At 47.9% G+C, this 19,226-nt stretch overlaps 6 protein-coding genes and 1 pseudogene across 11 annotated transcripts in view; 4 read left to right on the forward strand and 3 right to left on the reverse strand.

Moving 5' to 3' along the window:
• LOC6615489 overlaps nt 1-9,091 on the forward strand; it is a 35,642-nt gene extending 26,551 nt beyond the window's left edge. For 3 of the 4 annotated variants that reach the window (XM_032714956.1, XM_032714955.1, XM_002039833.2), the window contains 6 exons: nt 1,091-1,303; nt 5,514-6,984; nt 7,044-8,251; nt 8,348-8,518; nt 8,578-8,695; nt 8,758-9,091. In XM_032714956.1, coding sequence (XP_032570847.1) covers nt 1,091-1,303; nt 5,514-6,984; nt 7,044-8,251; nt 8,348-8,518; nt 8,578-8,695; nt 8,758-8,788 — 3,212 coding nt within the window. In that variant the 3' untranslated portion in view covers nt 8,789-9,091. The remainder of the gene's footprint in view (nt 1-1,090; nt 1,304-5,513; nt 6,985-7,043; nt 8,252-8,347; nt 8,519-8,577; nt 8,696-8,757) is intronic. The other variant, XM_032714957.1, reaches the window with a different exon arrangement.
• Nucleotides 16-932, reverse strand: LOC116800378. The gene has a single exon (XM_032714958.1). The coding sequence runs from the start codon at nt 906-908 to the stop codon at nt 87-89; it is 822 nt and encodes a 273-aa protein (XP_032570849.1). The 5' UTR covers nt 909-932; the 3' UTR covers nt 16-86.
• On the reverse strand, nt 9,035-10,913 carry LOC6615490 (tRNA pseudouridine(38/39) synthase). Its single transcript, XM_002039834.2, has 5 exons — nt 10,568-10,913; nt 10,420-10,511; nt 9,881-10,363; nt 9,262-9,822; nt 9,035-9,203 (listed from the first exon to the last, which is right to left on the reverse strand). Exons 1-5 carry the CDS (start codon nt 10,849-10,851, stop codon nt 9,127-9,129), a joined length of 1,497 nt encoding a protein of 498 aa, XP_002039870.1. The 5' UTR covers nt 10,852-10,913; the 3' UTR covers nt 9,035-9,126.
• Nucleotides 10,914-11,170: 257 nt separating this feature from the next.
• Nucleotides 11,171-13,665, forward strand: LOC6615491 (F-box only protein 42). The gene is made up of 3 exons (XM_002039835.2): nt 11,171-11,555; nt 11,613-12,991; nt 13,049-13,665. The coding sequence occupies exons 1-3, from the start codon at nt 11,375-11,377 to the stop codon at nt 13,487-13,489; spliced, it is 2,001 nt and encodes a 666-aa protein (XP_002039871.1). The 5' UTR covers nt 11,171-11,374; the 3' UTR covers nt 13,490-13,665.
• Nucleotides 13,605-19,137, reverse strand: LOC6615492. 3 transcript variants are annotated; one of them, XM_002039836.2, is made up of 2 exons: nt 19,038-19,137; nt 13,605-14,736 (listed from the first exon to the last, which is right to left on the reverse strand). In XM_002039836.2, the coding sequence occupies exon 2, from the start codon at nt 14,725-14,727 to the stop codon at nt 13,675-13,677; it is 1,053 nt and encodes a 350-aa protein (XP_002039872.1). In that variant the 5' UTR covers nt 14,728-14,736; nt 19,038-19,137; the 3' UTR covers nt 13,605-13,674. The 3 variants fall into 3 exon arrangements, with proteins under 3 accessions (XP_002039872.1, XP_032570353.1, XP_032570352.1); XM_032714462.1 differs by lacking the exon at nt 19,038-19,137 and adding an exon at nt 14,981-15,488; XM_032714461.1 differs by lacking the exon at nt 19,038-19,137 and adding an exon at nt 14,858-15,488.
• Nucleotides 15,439-15,938, forward strand: LOC6615493 (annotated as a pseudogene).
• On the forward strand, nt 15,992-18,923 carry LOC6615494. The gene is made up of 2 exons (XM_002039838.2): nt 15,992-16,280; nt 17,552-18,923. The coding sequence occupies exon 2, from the start codon at nt 17,552-17,554 to the stop codon at nt 18,800-18,802; it is 1,251 nt and encodes a 416-aa protein (XP_002039874.1). The 5' UTR covers nt 15,992-16,280; the 3' UTR covers nt 18,803-18,923.
• Nucleotides 19,138-19,226: the final 89 nt, after the last annotated feature.

A 19,226-nucleotide genomic window follows, 5' to 3' on the forward strand; every position in this document is an offset into this window, starting at 1 on the left:
ACTTTACTATATAAGTATAATAATTATATTACTAAGGGTAGACCAGGATTGTGCTTGTAATATCAAAATCTAGAGTTGTGCTTACATTAGTTTTTCTTATTGGCTGATAATATCATGGGTAAAAACCTGCAATTATTAAGCTGCCAATGGCAGTTACTTTCCGTATTTAACGCATTCTCAAAGTAAGTCATACCCTTTAGCACACAAAAAGCTTTTCCCACATTGTTGGGGGCACTGAGCAGGACATGTGATGCACCTTGTGATAACATGGTGATGAAGAAATGGCTCTTATCATCGCAGACATTCACGAGTCTCAGCCAGTGTTCCTTGTTCTCCTCCTCAACCTCCCAAATGCTGCAGTTACTATTGGCACCCAATTCCAGTTGATTTCCAGCAGTTATATAGAACAATTCCTTCTTGTGTTCGAGACACAAGCGACGGGTTTTCACCAGAAGCCTAAGAGGTCTTGGTAAACTCTGCAACATGTTTTGGAGATTATTGTTCCATTGTTGTGGATGATTACTCTTGAGGTTCATCAGTTCCCGGGCAAAGTTTGAAAGAAGAATATCGTTCAGAAGACGGAAACGTCTAAGGTGCCAATAAAAGCTTATCCAAAGTTTCAGCTTGAAGGGATTTCCGGTACTGAGATGGCTTAGCAAATCTTGCGGTGATTTTTGTGCCGCTAAAATATCCGACCAGGGAATATTCCATGCCACGCGCTGTTGCTCCTCTTCATTCAGTGACAAACTGATGTCCTTAGTCCACTTATCGAAATCCAAAGGGCTTCCATTTAATTGTGTAGCCACAAGTCCAATCAGTCCATAGATATCGTCTTTGATTACCGCCTGAACTGGGTTTAGTAGCGAGCTTAAGCCCAAAAGTATTTTGAGAGCAATGTAAACGACCATTGCTATGGAAAATCTTATTCAAACTGATCTATAGATTCCCTATTTGTTCAGTTTGCTCCGTGGGATTTCCGGGTATTTGGCGCTTATCGCTGGTTTTTTGATAATTCCTTGATATTCAGTGGGGCCAACGCCCTGGTTTTCATTTCCTCAAGCCCAAGTGATACCAATTCCTGTTCCCACAGGTCACTTGCCCGACTACAAGTTGGTGACAGCGGTGCCAGTTGTTGTCCTGGACGATGAACACAAATCCAATTCATTGCCGGCCACTGAAGCGGGTCGCAACAGCAACAGCAGCAGCAACATGAACGGCAGCAGCAACAGCAACAGCCTTGACGTCAGCAACAGCAACTCGCATTCGGGGAGCTCCACTTCTTTGGCCAGCACCACACGAAATGGTAAGTACTTTGGCCAAAAATAGAATGGAAATCCGGGCAAATGCCTGGAAATTGATTTTCCCTTCAAGTGGCGGCGCCTCGAGGGTTTGATTTCCCCGTGGAGTATATTTTATTTTGGGGCACATTCAACCGAGAGTCAATGGTGAGGGGGAAAATGAGCCCATAAATTGTGGAGCGGCAGAGGATGTGTTGTCAGCCAGGTATTAAGAGCTCAATTTGGAGCACATTTTAATTGAAACAATTAATTTTCCATGGCTAAACATAGGAAGCAGCACTCCTAGTGCTTCCGTGTTTAGCGGAGGCAAAATCATCGGCAATCAGTTGCCAATTGTCATCGATACGATGCGTATTGTGCCGCATGGCATATACTCTACTCCAAAATACCGTATTGACCCGATTTCGCATCAATGCGCGCCGCCAACATCGTCGCTGTAATGCGATCCCATGTCTGCAACTGGAATTTGTATTGTTTTCAGCCCGGCACGAGTTGGTGCTGCGGAGCGCAGGCTGTGGTCTCGTTTTTGAGGAGGAGCCCACCCTAAAAGCCTAAACTACACAGGGAGAAACCCCTTCTTGGTAACTTGGGAATAAGTCATAAAGCTGCTAAGGAAACTTTGTTATAAACACCTCTCTTATTGTAAATGATTATAGATAACAAAGATTTTTCCTATATAATCAGATATACATGTTGCTGCCATCCGATTCTTTCAGTGTAGAATATCTCCCAGCCAACAGCCGACCAAGTGTGACAAAGCTGGGCATTATATGTCATTCAATGCAGTTCAGTTGAGTTCACTTTACTTTGGTTGAGTTCAGTTTAGTTGTAATGATTTGCACAAAGAGCACATCATTTACTTTTATTTTTGCCCGGTTATGTGATATGTGATTCAGGTTTTCGGTTGTATAGATGGGTGGAGTTGTGAGTAATAGATATGGGTATTAGAGCGGCTAGTTAGATAAGCGAGGAATTGAGGGCAGGAAATGGCTGATGAAGTGATTGGCAAATCAAAACATGGGAAAATATGAGTGCCGAAAGAAAGCCAGAATCAATACCGTACAAGTGTGCAAGCGATTTTCACTTTTCCTCGGCTGGCCAACCACAGGCCATCATTATAAGCCGCGAGTTCTAGCAAACGGCAATTCAAATAATGTTTTCCAGCCCCTCTGCGGCAACCGCAAAACGTTTGATGATTGCATTCTGAGATGCCGGCCGACAAAAGCGGCCAAACAGCTGCAAGTCGGGCTGGAAAGATATGGCAGGTTTTATCAGGTGGCGCGGAAATCTGCAGCTGTTGCTCCACGAGACTCATTCATCTTGGGACCAAAGACAAAGTCACTCCAAAGCCATAGCCGTCGCCATCGCCATTGCATGCCAAAGTCACATTCTAAGTTCGTTGAGCTTTTGCCGCCTCTAATGCCGCACTTAATTGGTTTTAATTAAGGTTTTGCCAAGTGTGCCGGCCCAAGGTCAATTTCAGTTTGTCTTAAGATATAGCTGAGTAAATATTTTCGTTTGCACATTGGTAAATGGCTTTCATCGAGGGAAAAACGATGAGAAATCAATAATCTTTACTCTCAGCGTAAATGCTATAATTTTCGATCCAGTTGAGGTTTCTGGATGGTTTCACCTTCTACTTCTTTATTTCTCCAATGGCGCTGCACGCATGCGCATTTATTGTGGATTATCGCTTATTACATGTTCCCCTGACTTGATTTCAAAACCGATTATCGATCTCTCATTGCCCGCCAACTCCATTTCCAGCTACAGCTCCAACTGAAACTTCAACTCCATGCCGTTATGGCCAAGTCTTCTGAGAAGAATTATCCGCCAGCAATTCGCATTTGTACGTGAGATATTATTGCATGCCATGTGCACTTGGTCTTGGTTTCTCCGCGATTCCCAAACTGATTTCGATTCCGATGTTGATTTTGATGTTGATTCCGTTTGATCTGAAAGTGGCACAAAATCGCGACTTTTGAGTTCACATTTGCATACATGAATACGCCTTTCCCATGGCTTTTTGGTTATTGAACTTTTCGACCGTTTTACACTTTTAAGTGGGGCTTTTCTGATGCATATCAATTTGTTATTGTTATGGGTTCTTATGTGATTTCTTAGTAATGGACATCCTAAGAAACTTCTTCAGCTAATATACGAAAAATATTAGATTCCTTGATTACGTAAAGTAATTATAGTTTGGAAAAGCACTACAGATATCTATTCCTTTCTCTGGCAACTCTGGAGAACTGCACTTCATCCGCCAAGAACCATGCCTTTTCTTCCTCTGCAACACTTCAGATGTTCAGTTCTAAGATGGAGCTCCAGCTCTCTGGGTCTCGAATGGTTTTGCCTCAACATCGCTTGCATGTCAGCCGGCAAAAATGCAACAAAGCCATCTCCGACCAGCGACTTTTGAGGGGTGGAATAGTGGAAATGGGGGAAACGGGCCTCTTGGGCTGGCGGGCATTTGACACCGTCTTGAAAGTTAAGTGGGTGTAGAATTTGTGGCATGTGGCCGGCGGTGACTGCAGATGGAGCTGGAGCTGTGGACCGGGAGACCCAGAGATGGGGAGAGCCTCTTGGAGTGTGGCTGAGGTTGTCATATAATTGATGCCCGCGCGCCGTTTCCTATTATTGTTTAACACTCGCGCGGCAGCTCCGCCAGCCCCCACCCACCAATCCTGCCCCTCATTTCCGTCGGCTGTGTGATTGCAATGGTGAAAACTTTAATCAAAGGCGAACTCGGTCAGGCCTTGGGTGGAGTTTCGCCGTTTCGAGCGGCTGTCAACCTGCATTGGCTCTGGATCTGGCCACCCCTCGAACGCCTCCTCATCATCATCATCCTCATCCGCATCCGCATCCCGGCTTGCAAGCCACTGCGCCCACACATGGCCTGAGCCAGGGCAATTTGAACGGACCAAAGCCCGTGGCTGGGCTGTGGCTATTAAACAACTTTGGCACGAGTCAGCGAAAGAAGCTGGAGGAAGCCAGTGATGGTTCACACTATCCCCAGTGATCACTGATTACCGCTTGGGTGCAGTGACTCACCTGAGTCTTGAACATCTTTAGCAAATATTACTTTTAAATATTATTCAATTTACGATATCGTTTAGAATCTCGATGACCACTTTTACATGAATTTGCATCACTGCATCGTTAGCTCATTAAATCTTAGGCACTTTCTTCAGTGGGTTAGTCAGTCACCTGAGTCATCGCCTCGCATCACTGATCACGGTTTTGGGGTCTCACTTCGCCACTTCGATTTGATGAAAATAGTTTTAGAAATTTTATTGTCGAAGCCGTATAATGCGCTTTGAAGTCAATGGCAATGCGACGCCTTCCTGATCCCCCGAATCATTGGATGTGCATGTTTTATGCTAATTGTTCGTAAATGCCCCGTCCCGCTGGCTCGGCACCTCATCTTCTGGCGATAAATATGGAACAAGCGCATAAATTTGTTTATTAACCAGACTCGAAGAGGGGTCTCTTTCCATTTTTAAGTGTTTGCAATTGCTGTTAAGGCCGGATCGTTAAAGTATTTTACGATGTTATTAGATTTCCACTGGACGATGGGCAGTTCGAGTCCATATAATGATTGGTTATGCTCTATTAGTAATTGAGGTGTGTTTATTGCTCAATAACTGTGCAGAACAGCGATCTCTCGATGACCAGGAGATGGGCTGCTAATGCTCAAAATCAATAGAATATACAAACACACCTTTTTACAATCATTTATGGGTATATTCACTTCATTACAAGATTAGGGAATATCCCAAAAGAACAATAAGCAGTGCCAACCTTACGAAGGGGCAAATTAGCTTACCAGGTTGTCTTCCCTATAAATTATGACTATCTGAGTAAAGCCGCCTGCATCCTTTCTTGTCAAAAGCCTTCAACGTCAGTTAAGGTCGAAAGATCTTTAAGGCCGACCACTTCTTTTGTGCCTTTTTGTGGGGGAAACTCCAACCGCAAATGCCTCGAAATCGGATGCCTTTTCACAGGCACGTGGCAGCCGGCTGACCACAACGCAGCTGGAGCGGTAGATTGTCATTGGCCATGTCCAAGATCAAGTCCATGTGGAACCCTGGACATTTCTCATCTGTCCCGGCAACTGTGCCGACTTGTGGCCAGCCGTTAAGATTTATTGAAGTGTTATAATTAAGTTAGAAATCGCTTTCTGATTGCAAATCTTCCCTTCCCTCACTGCAGTTTTCACCTGGGGCAAGCGCATGAGTCGCAAACTGGATTTGCTGAAGCGGAGTGACTCGCCCGCCGCCGCCCACAAATCGCATTCGGATTTGAGGAGTCTGTTCCACTCGCCAACGCACCACAAGAATGGATCCGGTGGATCCAGTGGACCCAGTTCGGCGAAGGCATCGCCCTCACCCACTGGCGGCCATCAGAACAGCTCCGGCTCCACGACCAGCACCCTCAAGAAGTGCAAGTCGGGACCCATCGAGACCATCAAGCAGCGACACCAGCAGCAGCAGCAAACGGTCCAGGATGTGGGCACGGGACAGAGCCAAAGTGCTCAGTCCACGCCCACGCATCAGTTCCAGGCGGCCGCCCGCCCACAGAAAGCGCTAAAGAACTTCTTCCATAGGATCGGGTCCACCGGCATGCTGAACCATCGCTCCCACAATCTCCTTAAGGCTTCGGAGGCGGCTCAACAGGCCACCCCGGCAGCCACCACATTGTATAGGAGCAGCTCTACCAGCCAGCTGTCCAGCAGCTCCTACGTGAAGTGCGACGATCCCACCGAGGGTCTAAATCTTCAGAGGGAGCAGCGGGAACAGCGTCTTCCGCGGATCGCCAGCCTGAAGTCCAGTAGCTGCGATGACATAGCCAAGGTGAGCAGTTGCCTGACGGCCAGCACAAGTAGTGGCAGTGCCGCAGGCAGCTTGGGCTCTCCTCCAAGTAGTGCTGCAGCTGGTGGAGGGGGAACTGCATCCAACAACAGTGGCCAACACGATCCCTCGCGTCGTGGCGCCTTTCCTTACGCCTTCCTGCGATCACGTCTCTCCGTTTTGCCCGAGGAGAACCACGGAAATGTACCAGGACACCTGAAGCAACAAATACAGCGGCAGCGGGAGCAGCACCAGCAGCATCAGAGGGATCTTCTGCAGCAGGAGCAGACATCTTCGCCCCTTCCCCAGCGCCGATCCCCCCAACAGGCGATGCTGAACAATGTATCACGCAACGACAGCATCACCTCCAAGGACTGGGAACCACTTTACCAAAGATTAAGTAGTTGTCTAAGTTCAAACGAGTCCGGCTACGACAGCGATGGGGGTGCGACGGGAGCCCGACTGGGCAATAATCTGAGCATCTCCGGCGGAGATACCGAATCTATTGCCTCGGGCACACTCAAGCGTAACTCGCTCATCTCCCTCAGCTCTTCGGAGGGCGTTGGAATGGGCATGGGTCTGAGTCTGGGACTGGGTGCCCCATCGACGAGGAACAGCAGCATCTGCAGTGCTCCCGTGTCGCTGGGTGGCTACAACTACGACTATGAGACGGAGACGATACGGCGACGATTCAGGCAGGTAAAGCTGGAGCGCAAGTGTCAAGAGGATTGCATCGGAATTGTCCTGTCGCCCAAAACGGTGATGACCAATAGCAATGAGCAGCAGTACAGGTATCTCATCGTGGAACTGGAACCCTATGGCATGGCCCAAAAGTGAGTATTGGAAAATTATAAATTTATTCATTTCTTAACTTCTTACTTCTCTTTTCTAGGGATGGCCGTCTTCGCCTGGGTGACGAAATTGTCAACGTAAATGGAAAACACCTGCGAGGCATTCAATCCTTTGCAGAGGTTCAGCGCCTGTTGAGCAGCTTTGTGGACAACTGCATCGACCTGGTGATTGCTCACGATGAGGTGACCACGGTAACTGATTTCTACACCAAAATCCGTATCGATGGGATGAGCACGCAGCGCCACCGGCTGAGTTATGTTCAGCGTACACAGAGCACGGACAGTCTGAGCAGCATGCAGAGTCTGCAGCTGCAGCAGGAGAGGATTCAGGGTCACAATACGGAACAGGAGCAGGAGGCACAGGGCGAGGATCAGTGCGATGCGCGTTCAATGGCCAGCGTCAGCACAATGCCCACTCCGATGCCGCTGATGCAGCATCGCCGGAGCTCCACGCCCAGGCACTCACTGGATGTCGGTGCGCCGGAGCATGAGCTCCTCAGGAGGCGGGCGCGCAGCTCCTCAGGTCAGCGCAGCTTGGCTCTAACACCGACCCCACTCTTTGCCAGCGGCAGCAGCAGCTGCTCCTCCTCCCCTAACCACCGGTTGCTGGATAACGAGAACGACCCTGCTAACGACACCGATTCCTATACGCCAGTGTATGCAAATCGGGCGGCAAGCGTGTGCGTGGCCTCCTCCCTGGCGGACGATGAAAAGTGGCAGTTACTGGCCCGGAAGCGCTGCTCGGAGGGTTCCGCCTTATCCGCTACACCGAACCCGCAGCAATTTGGGCAGCGCACCCACTACGCCAGAAACTCCATCAATCTGGCCAATTCGCACTACCGCTCGCTCCGATTTGCCCACTCGCGGTTGAGTTCGTCGCGCCTTAGTCTGTTCATGCAGGCGCCTCCTAACAGTCTAACCGTCGGAGAGGGAGTCGCTAATACCCCATCTTCTACAGCTACCACAACCACTGATCTCACTAACCAGCAGCAACAGCAGCAAAACCAGCAACAGACACACCAATCACTGTACATCAAGCACTCGCCAAAGAGCGTATCATTGTTCTCGCCTAATCCCTATGTTAACGCCTCATCCTCACCAGCTTCGGCATCCACATCAGCGGGAGCTGGCTCCTCTCTGGCTCCGCCTGCCGCTGCCCTAATGCATCACAGGCCATCGCTTCCGGTGGCCAAGCTAACAATACGCGACGAGGAAATGGCAGAGGTCATCCGTGCGTCGATGAGCGAGGGTGAGATTCAGTAATCCAATAATCAACTAAATTGCTTACTAGAAGAAATCAACTCATTTCCCGTGTCAAATACTAAACACTTGTTACAAATTATAGGTAGTGGACGTTGCACCCCGAAGACTATAACCTTCTTTAAGGGACCTGGACTGAAGTCGCTGGGCTTCAGTATAGTGGGAGGTCGAGATTCGCCCAAGGGCAACATGGGAATCTTTGTGAAGACCGTGTTTCCTTCAGGTCAGGCAGCCGATGATGGCACACTGCAAGCGGGTAAGTTCCTCATATGCATTTCGATGTCTACAGCCAAAATTAAAATACATTCCAAACAGGCGACGAGATTGTGGAGATCAATGGAAACTCTGTGCAGGGCATGAGTCATGCCGAAACCATAGGACTCTTTAAGAACGTAAGAGAGGGCACCATTGTGCTAAAAATCTTAAGAAGAAAGTAAGTACATCTAGCAAACTATTATTTTTAATTGAAAACTAATGTTTCACTTTTATTTGCAGATTACAGAAAGCTAAATCGATGGGTTGCTAGTTAATGCCCGTATTTGACTTATTCCCATGGTAATACATAATTATGGACAACCTACATCGTTTAACCAAGTTAAATGTTAGCTTCGTTAATTAAGTGAAGCCTTTTTCGTAATCGTACAAAGCCCCTTGCTAGAACTATACTTATACAGACTCTATTTAGAAACTAGAATCCCAAATAGTATGTAAAGAATTGTATGGAGTTACAATTTTAAATTATTTACCCATTCTAGACTAGGCTAAGGTTCGAAACGTTGTACAAGTTCTATTTACATACAACCTTAATATATTTACCTGAAAAGCAATATACGTTTTGTTTCAATAACATTATATTAAAATAAATCACTCTGTTTCCGTTTCATTCTTCACAATCAGTCGTTGCTTTTTTACAAAATGCTCAATCCGGTTCTCCAAACTCTCTGCAAAAACTGATTGATTAGAGTAAACCAAAAAAAAAAGTGTGCATTCAATACATACCACATCGTTTGCGTTCTAAAAGAGGCTGATATTGACGTGGATTGACGGAATCCTGCAACAGCATTACCTGAGCCAGTACCTTCTCTTTTGGCTTAAAGTTCTCTTCAAATAAGGATTCCAGTTGTTGCAGCACATTGCGTATCATGGTGCTCTTAACGCTAAATTGCGTCCACTCACACTGGGTGTTTTCGATAAGCTTCTGTAGATTTTCCTCATTGTAAATCCACGCCGTAAGATCACGCTCCACGTGCTCGGGAGAATTTAAGTCATCTGATTCGTCGGCGACTGTATCCATGGCCTCTTCATTTGCATCACCGCTGCCTGAATGGTTTACACTTCTTGTTGTATGGTCTCGAAAATCGCAACGAAACAGATTTAAAGGCAAGCCAATGGCGGGGGTGTACTGCGGCTTGCAGGGATTAGACTCCACATTAAGCAGGTCACTTATTATGGCCGGTTTTTCCTTTTTTTGGCCCACAAGTATAAGCACCGCCATAATGCAACGGATTTGGTGCCAGAGGAAGGCATTTGCTCGAATCTCCAGGTAGTACATGTCGTAGCCTGCGGAAAATTGCGCTTTAAAATCTTGTAGAACTAAAGCTTTTTCTCAGGAACAAACCGGAATTTGTATGATTCTCATCACAAGCTTCCACCCTGGCTGATTGCAAGTTTCTCATGTAGTTGGTTACTCCGTTGTGCACGTCCATTTTGCAGAAATTGCGGAAGTCGGCGTGACGCACTAAGAGATCACAGGCTTTACGCATGGCAGCAATGTCCAGGTCACCCTTAGGAAAGAAGTAACGATAGCTGCGAGAAACGCAATCAAATCGAGCGCTATAAACCGAACTGCGCAGTGGCATCCAAGCCACACACTGAATGTTCTTGGGCAGCACTCGATTCAGGAGTCCACAGTAGTCGATCTCGGAGGAAAGCGATGTGGGATCCAGCTGAGATTCGGGTGGATGCTTGCTGCGCAGATCTATGGAGATGACCTGGCAGAAGGCGCTCACCTCCTTGTCTGTGCGTCCACAGCGGTGATAATTGGAAGTGGCGCGAGATTCGATGAGGCAGGTACGAGTCAGAGCGCGGAACAAGTTGGATTCTGTGGCAAAGCAAAAGAATTAGCAAAAATGTGCTAGAGCTGTGTTAAGAACCTACCGATAGTATCATTGGAATCCTCCTGGCAGGCAAATCCTTGATAATCCCAACCAAAGTAGGTAATCTTTAGCAAGACATGACGCTTGTGTGCACTGAAAAAATTGAATCATGGAACTCGATCTAATCTGGAAATGGTTCCACAACATACCTGCTCCAATCGAACATACGTTTCTTCTGCACTTTGATGGATGTATTGGCCACCTGGCTAACTTTGCCATCCGCTTCGTTGCCAAATAATCCAGAGTATTCCATATCATGTTTATCATGCTCGCTTAACTTTTTCTGCAGCAGATGCCGCAACTGAAAGTTATAGGCCTCCAGTTGGACAACCTTATCGATCAGCTCGGTTTGGGTCAGTTTTTCGAGAGCCTCTCGGCTTAAGCCTTTTAATCGTTTATTTATTACAACTTTTTTGTCATTTGTTGCACTCATTTTGGCGGTTTATGAGGAATAAGCAATTTAAAAGCAACACGTGAAATTCTTCTTGACATTCGCAACGAAACGCGCACATAGAGATGAGCAAGCTTTGCTAATAGCGCATATCCACTGGATGTTGCATGTTGTTTGTTGTATGAGAAAGAAGTTTAGCAATTCAGTTGGCGAAACTACTTTTTTTCAGTTATATTGAAGAATAAAACCTTATTTAATAATCTTTCAAAGAAAGAAATTGATCATCAATAAACATTTGTTATGGAGCTTGTAATTTTGGTATTTTTATTGTGGCCATTTGTATGTTTCTGACTTCAGCACGGTCACACTGTTCGCAGCCACTGTTTATGTTATAATTTATTTTGGTTGTATAAAAACACGAAAATCATCTGGAGTTCAAGCCAGCATATAAGTTAAGCGACTTAAAATCTTTCGCTGCCTTTTGCTGCTTCTGTGGTGCAGAATCCGCGGGTGAAGCCCACCAAGAACGCCACGAAGAAAGGGGGCAGCAAGGACATCACAAAGGATGGACGCGAGCAGTTACAAGGTCGATGGCGAGAACGACAATTGCGGGGCGACCTTGGCCGCTGTAAATCTGAATGTCCTTCCCGATGAGATACTGGAGTTCATTTTCACCTACCTGCCACCCTACGGCGACTTGGAGCACTGCAGCCTGGTGTGCAAGCGATGGCACGCCATTGTGAAGAGTGGGTATCTGAAAGTGCGAACATAATACAACTTAACTATCTTCTTATCCTTTGCAGACCTTGTGCGCCGTTCCAAGCACAATCTGGAGAAGGGCCTCATCGACTTTCGACTGCGCTGGGAGGTGTTTTCCCAGCAGACAGTCAATGGCGGAGCTGGAGCACCATTATCCTTTATTGCGGGACGATTTGCTCACTCGGCTGTGCGGCAAGACAACTCCATGTTCGTGTTCGGCGGCGGCTCCTCCTCGGACACCACCTTCAACGATCTGTGGCGCTTTGACTTGACGCACATGCGGTGGGCGCGGCCAGTGGCCACAGGAACCTATCCCTCGCCCAAGGGCAGTGCATCAATGGTGGCGTGGAGGGACCAGCTGATACTCTTTGGCGGATGGCGATACCCCTCGCTTCATCCGCCCTACCAACCATGGTGTTTATTTGACGAGCTGCACTACTACGATCTTGGAAAGAACCGCTGGCTGCTGCGAAGCTCCCTATCTTCCCCACCACCGATGGCTGGACACTCGGCCACGGTACATGGCGATCGGATGGTAGTTTTTGGCGGTTACCAGATCAAAGACGATTTCAATGTGAACTCGAACGACACATGGGTACTGGATCTGCCGGAGCAGCGCTGGTGGCAGCCACTCTTTGTGGGCAACACGCGGCCCAGTCCGAGATACGGACAAATCCAAGTGGAGTTGGGAAAGAATCACCTGCTGATCGTGGGAGGATGTGGCGGTGCCAATCGGGTGTACACTGATGCCTGGCTGCTGGACATGACCAGGGATGTATGGAGCTGGAAGTCTATTGCTGTGCGCAACAAGCGTTTTGGAGCCGTCCACATGTGGTGCAATCCCGGTTGCAAGGTCAACAACTACCTGGTGGTCGTGGGCCCATCGCCCAACATGCCGCAGGACTTCCAAATGATGAAGCAGAGCAGAGTCCCAGTCGTTGGAGGACGTGGACCTCCGCCGCCGAATCCTCTTCAAAATGTACCTCCAAGGGGATACCGGATACCAGTTCCGGATCGTCGACTAGGTGGAGGACTTGGTGGACCTGGCCAAAATCGTGGAGGAAACATCCGTCCTGGAGTGGGAGGTGCAGCAGCAGCACTGGGTCCTCAAGAACAGTATTTGGCAAACCGAAGAGCAATTCTTAATCAACACATGCAGCAAGCTCAGCAATTCCTGCACAACAGCAATGTGAACAATAATAACAATAATTACCAACCGCGCTCGGGAAGATTGAGTGATCTGCATGCCCCGCCTGCTCCGGCTGCTGCTGCTTCTCCTCCATCCCCGCCAGTGCGACCAAATGCTCCGCCATCTCCTGCCGACGGCGATGTGGACGCCGCACAGCGCTTGCAAAGAAATTTAGCTCTAAGGTGTCGTGATAATGAACCTAGGCTACCAAAACGTTTCGATGAGCTCTATGAGGTGAGTGTTTTTAAGTGCTCGTATCATGACACTCTAACTTATTTTCTGTTTTAAAAGGATCCCTTTCGAATGGCCGCCTTCAATGTGCCCACACGATCGAGGAGTGCTTCGCGGGATCACAACGAGCGAATACGACGTATGGAGGAGAAGATGAACGCCATTCGCAATTCGCGACGCAGCGCACCTGCGGCCGCCCAAGTGGAACCACAACCGCTACGCGCACCCTCTCCCAAACGATTGCGCTGCAATGTGCAATCCCTGTTCGTGTGTGACATCTCCGGCATTTTGGACAGCAGCGAACCCGCCCTCGAGTGGGTGGAATACAAAAACTTCGGAGTGCTCAAGGGTGCTCCGGATCGGCTAATCCTCTCGAGCCTCATTGCTGGCAACGGCGAGCTCATCCTCTTCGGGGGCGTGCACAAGGAGACACTAACGGACATCACACACCATGTGTCCAATTCCATACACTTCCTGAGTGTGCCACGTGATATTATCTAAGCTCTGAACCGACGCCCGTCCTAGTCCAAAGTTACTCGGATAGCACTCTGTTGCTGGTAACCCCACTTCCCAAATCCCTCAAAGTTCGGCGTTAGAGGTTCATTTAGGCATTAAATTGAGTGTAATGAAGAATACGTTTTATGATTATAAACTATTATTTACTAGTGGATCTCCAACGATTGGCTTTAATTTTTGCTTTCCAGCTCTTTTATTAGGTCGTAAGCATGTTGGAAACGCATATCACAGAAGTCATCTTGGCATGCTACACACTGCTCCAGGAGCAGCTGCAGCTTTTCGTTGTCCAAATTCTTAAGCAATGAATCCCTTAGCAGAAGGCATGCCTGGTAGATATTGGCATCCAGCTGGTGGCCGGAGCAGAAAGCCGAGACATCAAATGTGAAGCCCTCGCCGGCCAGCGGTTCGTACTTTTCGGCTTGTCCTGCCATGCTAGAAGCGTCCACCAGGACCACGGAGTCCAAATCAATGAGGTACACCTTCTTGGTTTCTTCGTCGTAAGCCAAATTATCGGCCGTGAAATCGGTTAAAATAATGCGAAAGTCCGCGAAGCCAAAAGTCAGCTTGAGGGAGAGCTGGATTAACTGAAGGGCCAGCTCCAAACGCAAACCTTCTTCGGCATTGACGTAATGAGCTAATGTGCGTCCAGCGTATGATTGAAAATGTGTCAGTCCGCAGGAGGCGTATGGGGTAGGCACTGGAAAGCCCTGAAGATGTAGTTCCTGCATGAGCAGCGGACTGACGTAGTGCATCATGTAGAACCATACACTGGTAGAACCATACACATGTCCACGCTGCTCCAAATACGAAACGAAGCGGGGTTCCCTTGCCAGAGTTCGGCAGAGATGAAAACCACCAGGACGCTCCTCTAGTTCATAGAAAGCTCTTTTCACATTTTTCATCTGATAGCTATGCGCATTAATGATCTTTCTTTTGGCCACCAGCTGGACTGCCTGATCCTGGTCTTTTAGCCTTAGATAGTGAATCGCTCGACGATCAACGAGCAACGAAATGGCTTTCACAAGTCTACTCCAATCCGAGGGCTCTGCAATTTTCTGGAATATTTCACCGCACTGCTCTTTCTGTCCAACGAAACAGTCTGGACACAAGCGCAGATCCTTCTCGAAAAGCTCCTGGAACACCTCCCGCTGCGTCTTAACCTGCAGCTCCTGCAGCAGGGCCAAAATGAGCACCACTTTCAGTTGGCCGTATGACAGGTGCATCACAGGGAGCTACAAAGAGACGGAAGGGAAACAAATGAAGGGGCTTGCCAAACAACAGAAGAAGCCACATGTGTGTGTATCCGAAGAAATGTGCGTGAGGGCCCAGCCTCCAGTCCACTGGTCACATTACCTGTTTGGCAGCTACACGCCAAAAGCGAACCTAAGCACCGAGCGAAAGAGGCAGATGGTTATGGCCGCTTAACGAAGCGTCTATACTCTTTCGCTACATTTAGTTATATTTGCTATTACCCACCTTAATAGTCGTATGTATTTCAAGTATTAATAGGCTGCGAAGACTGGGATTTCCTTTTTTACTAGTTCCTTAAAGTAATATGAAATGCTTCCATTTATTCTATTACTCTATTCTATGTTATGTATCTTTAATTCAATCATGATTACAGCTGATTAGATTATGACACCACTATCGTTTCTATCACACCAACTTAAGGGCTAATGCCGAAATGGTTACCCCACAAGGTCCGAAGAGTATGCCGTCGGGGGCACTTACAGAAATAACTTTGGTTCTGAAGAAGAGCCAATTCAATGGGTTCAAGGTTGGCCATCAATCGCTGGGAGCAAGAAGCGAGGCAGACGCTTAATTTGTAATCTCTGCAGAGGTGGGAGAGCAGCCATTATGGCGATACCAGTCGCATCCTCCAAGACGCACTACCTCTCGCCTTGCCCTATACTTCAAAATTAAGTGTGCCCAGAATGGACTGGCTCTGGGAGAAGACGTTGGGGCTATGGCGCTCATTCTTTAACGACGACAAGGAGGATAATGACTCGGCTATAGATTCAGCACCATTGCCCACGACTTCGCCAGTGCCTCAGACTATCAAAAGAAAATCCCGTGTGAGATTTAGCCGCAGCACCATACGAAAACTTCAACTCAACCAACTGGAACAGTTGGGCTCCACAAATGCCTTTTTAACTTCCTGCTCGCCCAGCGGATTCGAGAAGTGGGCTTGGTCGGTCTCAACTACCTGGATGTGTTGAAGTCCCAGCGACTAATTTCGGGGAAACGCGTCTGGGACTCCATGGATGAGAAGCAACGGAGCCCCTACCTAAAGCTGGCTGAAAGTGTCCGTCAGAACGATATGGAAACCTTTCGGGATAAGAGGAAACTCGGCTACCAAATGTACTCGTGCGAAAAAAGACCGAAGATCGCTGAGAACGCACTGAGAGATTGGGAGACGCAGCAGAGGAGGTGAGACCTGAAATCGAAATCGCTTGGAGAACGTTTCCCCAAACCGAGTAAGATCAGTTGAAGGTGGCGCGTTGCGCTCGACGGTTGTCGCTATTCTGGTTCTCGCTCAAGTTCTCCGAACTTTTGGAACAGCTGGGTAGTCTGGTCTGGCCTGGCACATAAAGACGCGATATCGGTCAAGTTCAGACGAGGAAGACGACGACGCGGCGATCACTCAATTAGCCTCGCCGTGAGGGCGCGTGAAATTCACTTTTAAATTTCCCCAACTCGATTTTCACCACAAATCGCTTTTGTTACGATTCTCGCGTGTGCTTGTTTGAAAAGGAATTTGTCACAGTGCCAAAAGGTGTGTGTGTTCTTCTTGGAAATGTCCACTTAGCTCGTAAACTATTCCAATGTTCTAAAAAGCCATAAATTAGCCCTAAGGTCGCACGTGAACCCTTCACCACCTGGGCTAGCCTCACTTTACGCAACTGAGAACAGAGCAGCTCGCGATTTGAGGCGAGTCAACAAAGTGCGCAGCAGAAGTCCAGAATATTGATTGACTTTGCAATAAAATATAAATATTTGCATGAGCTCGAAATTTTCAGAGACAGGGAATTAACACTCAGCTTTTTTTCGGCCCACATATTGTCTGGATGCAGCCCATATCCAAGTACTATAGGTTATATATTATTGAGGGTTATTTAGCCTGTCAGTAATTGGAGGAGGGCACATAAACCACCGTGCTAGCTACCCATAAATTGCACATTAGATAACACCGACATGTGCTCCTCGCTGATTTCGAGAGGCCCCATATAAGTCGCGTTAGCCGGAGCCCCACTTGTCCAACTGAGATCTGTACAAACACTTTAAACCGGTTATGTACATATAGTACCCACTGGGAAAACAAATAGCGAACCCAAGCCGGCAATAGATGAATAACCAAGCAACCAACCAACCAGCTGCCTGGTAAACAATCGCGTCGTATTATTATTTTGGCTTATTGATAAACAAAAGCCTGTCATGTGTGCGATTGTCTATATATATACAAATGTGTTTATATATCTGCATTCTTGGCCATGACCAAGAAAATCTGATGCATGTCGCGTAAGTGATAATATTCAAATCGAATTACGTCACTTTGACTGCAGGCACTCGAACCCCTTGACTACATATGTATTATTTTTCAAGGGGATTGCGTTATCGGACATTTAAACGTTTCGCTTTGTGGCACACGCCCTTTTAATTAATAGCCATAAAATAGCGAGCGAAATTGGAAGCGTGAAATTTGATTTCTTCAAATATCAAGTGTTACGACTCTTCCAGCTCTTTATAGTTCTTGATAACTTACTGAAAAGAGTTACTAACTGAATAAACTAAGAACTTATTAAACATAGCAAAGACCTATTTTGGCCAAACATCTTTTCATTTCAACTGAAATCGCTAGTTTGCGCACAAACAAAACTTTAGCTAGTTCTTTTGAGTTTACATCTCGTATCGCTTTCTATTCGCTCGCGCCTGAATAGTTTCTATTATACTTCGAATGATTGATGGCCGCCCATGACACGGGCAAATTGGAAACGGGTTTTCGAATGGCTCATTAATATCTACCACCTTTCTCTGCCCCTTTCGCAGATGAGCATCTCGGCGGTGGATCGCAAAGAGCAGGCCAGTGTGAGCAGCGGTTTGGGTAGGCGATACGGGCAGCTGCTCCGTGGAGCCAAGTACACAGATTGCGTGTTCCACGTGTGCGAGGAGCAGGTGAAGTGCCACAAGCTCATCCTGAGCTCCGCCAGTCCCGTTTTCGAGGCAATGTTCTTTGGTCCCATGCAAAACAACGAGACCGAGCTCGTCGAAATCCACGACATAAGCTCTGCTATCTTCAAGGTGCTGGTGGAGTACATATACACGGGCGTCGTTGACTACAATGGCCTGGAGCTGGTGGCCTGCATAGAGCTGTACTATGCAGCTGAAAAGTATCTGCTGGAGGAGCTGATCGCCGACACTCTAATGGCCATCACCCGCAAGCTGCGCTTCGCCAATATCTTGCCCGCTCTGGAGCTAAGTGTTTGCATGGGCCTCGACGGGCTGCTGGAGGTCTGCATGACATTCTTCATGCGATGCTGTGTTAATAATGGACAGTATATGAGCCACCTTAAGGAGCACTATGTGCACGTGTCCAAGGAGTGTGTGAAGGCCATCATAGCAGCGTGCAAGGAGCCGCACAAGCTGCTCATCTGGTATGTTTATGAGTGGACACGCCAGGAGTGCGAGCAGTTGGGCCTGGGTCCCAGCGATGCCGACTTAGTAGTGCACGACTTGGGTGGCAAAACAAGCGATTGGCCAGTGGCTTCGGGTGCTAGTGATTTGGAATCACCGGCTCTAGCTCCGGTGGTTTTGGTGGAGCGCTGTTATTACAAGGCCTGCAGGCCCTTTACAGTGGATGCAGAATCTCCGCTGTTTCGCTTGCGTCTAAAGTGCTCTAGATTTATCTCCTTGATGGGCTTGGTCCTGAACAGCAGGATGACTCCCAACCTATTGGGTCACGTCCAGCAGCTGGAGTACCGCGAATCGCTGCGCCTGGACCTATGCGAGGTGCCCGCTGAAAGCGATGGTCCGGCCACGGCGCCCGTGTGGAGTCACGTTGTCCAGGGTCAGAATACGAGGTACAACTGCCACCTGCATCTTGGCTGGCGGCGCGAAGAGGCCTGTGTGCTCAATCCGGAGCTGACCTATGAGCTTCAGATCCGCTGGGACAGCAGTGCTTACGGCGCCGAGTATCCGTGCAGCCTGCAGTCCTGCCAGGCGGACGGAATCCGCTTCACCGACGAGGACAGCTTCAGCGGAAGTCTCGTCAAGGGACTGCGCTATGCCAACCTGATGTAGTCGCTCCAGCTGCGTTATCCTAATTAGTTAGTCCGTAAGACGTGTGTGTATTTATTGCCCTAAGTTAATGTACGCTGCCTCAGAGTTCAATAAACTGTGAGTAATATCGCTTCAAACACAAGACGTCTGCTGATAAATGGAAAAAGCCGGTTTGCAGCCGTTTTTGTTTGGCAAATGAACGTCGAACTCGATCGGGGAACGGCGTTCTGGCTTTGAATACGGAAACTTATCTCACCTGTTGTTGCGGCTACAGATCAAAACACCTGCGTCGGCGAAACGACAGCTAACATCGGTAAAACAATAAACTATAATATAATCGCCAGATGTAAACAAAGCGAAATTGAACGAGGGACAGTGTGACCAACTGGTCATAATAATTCTTGGGTAAATTAGGGCGACCATAAAATAATGAACACAGAGGAAC

The sequence above is a fragment of the Drosophila sechellia genome, chromosome 2R (assembly GCF_004382195.2).
Source record: "Drosophila sechellia strain sech25 chromosome 2R, ASM438219v1, whole genome shotgun sequence".
Lineage (NCBI taxonomy): Eukaryota > Metazoa > Arthropoda > Insecta > Diptera > Drosophilidae > Drosophila > Drosophila sechellia.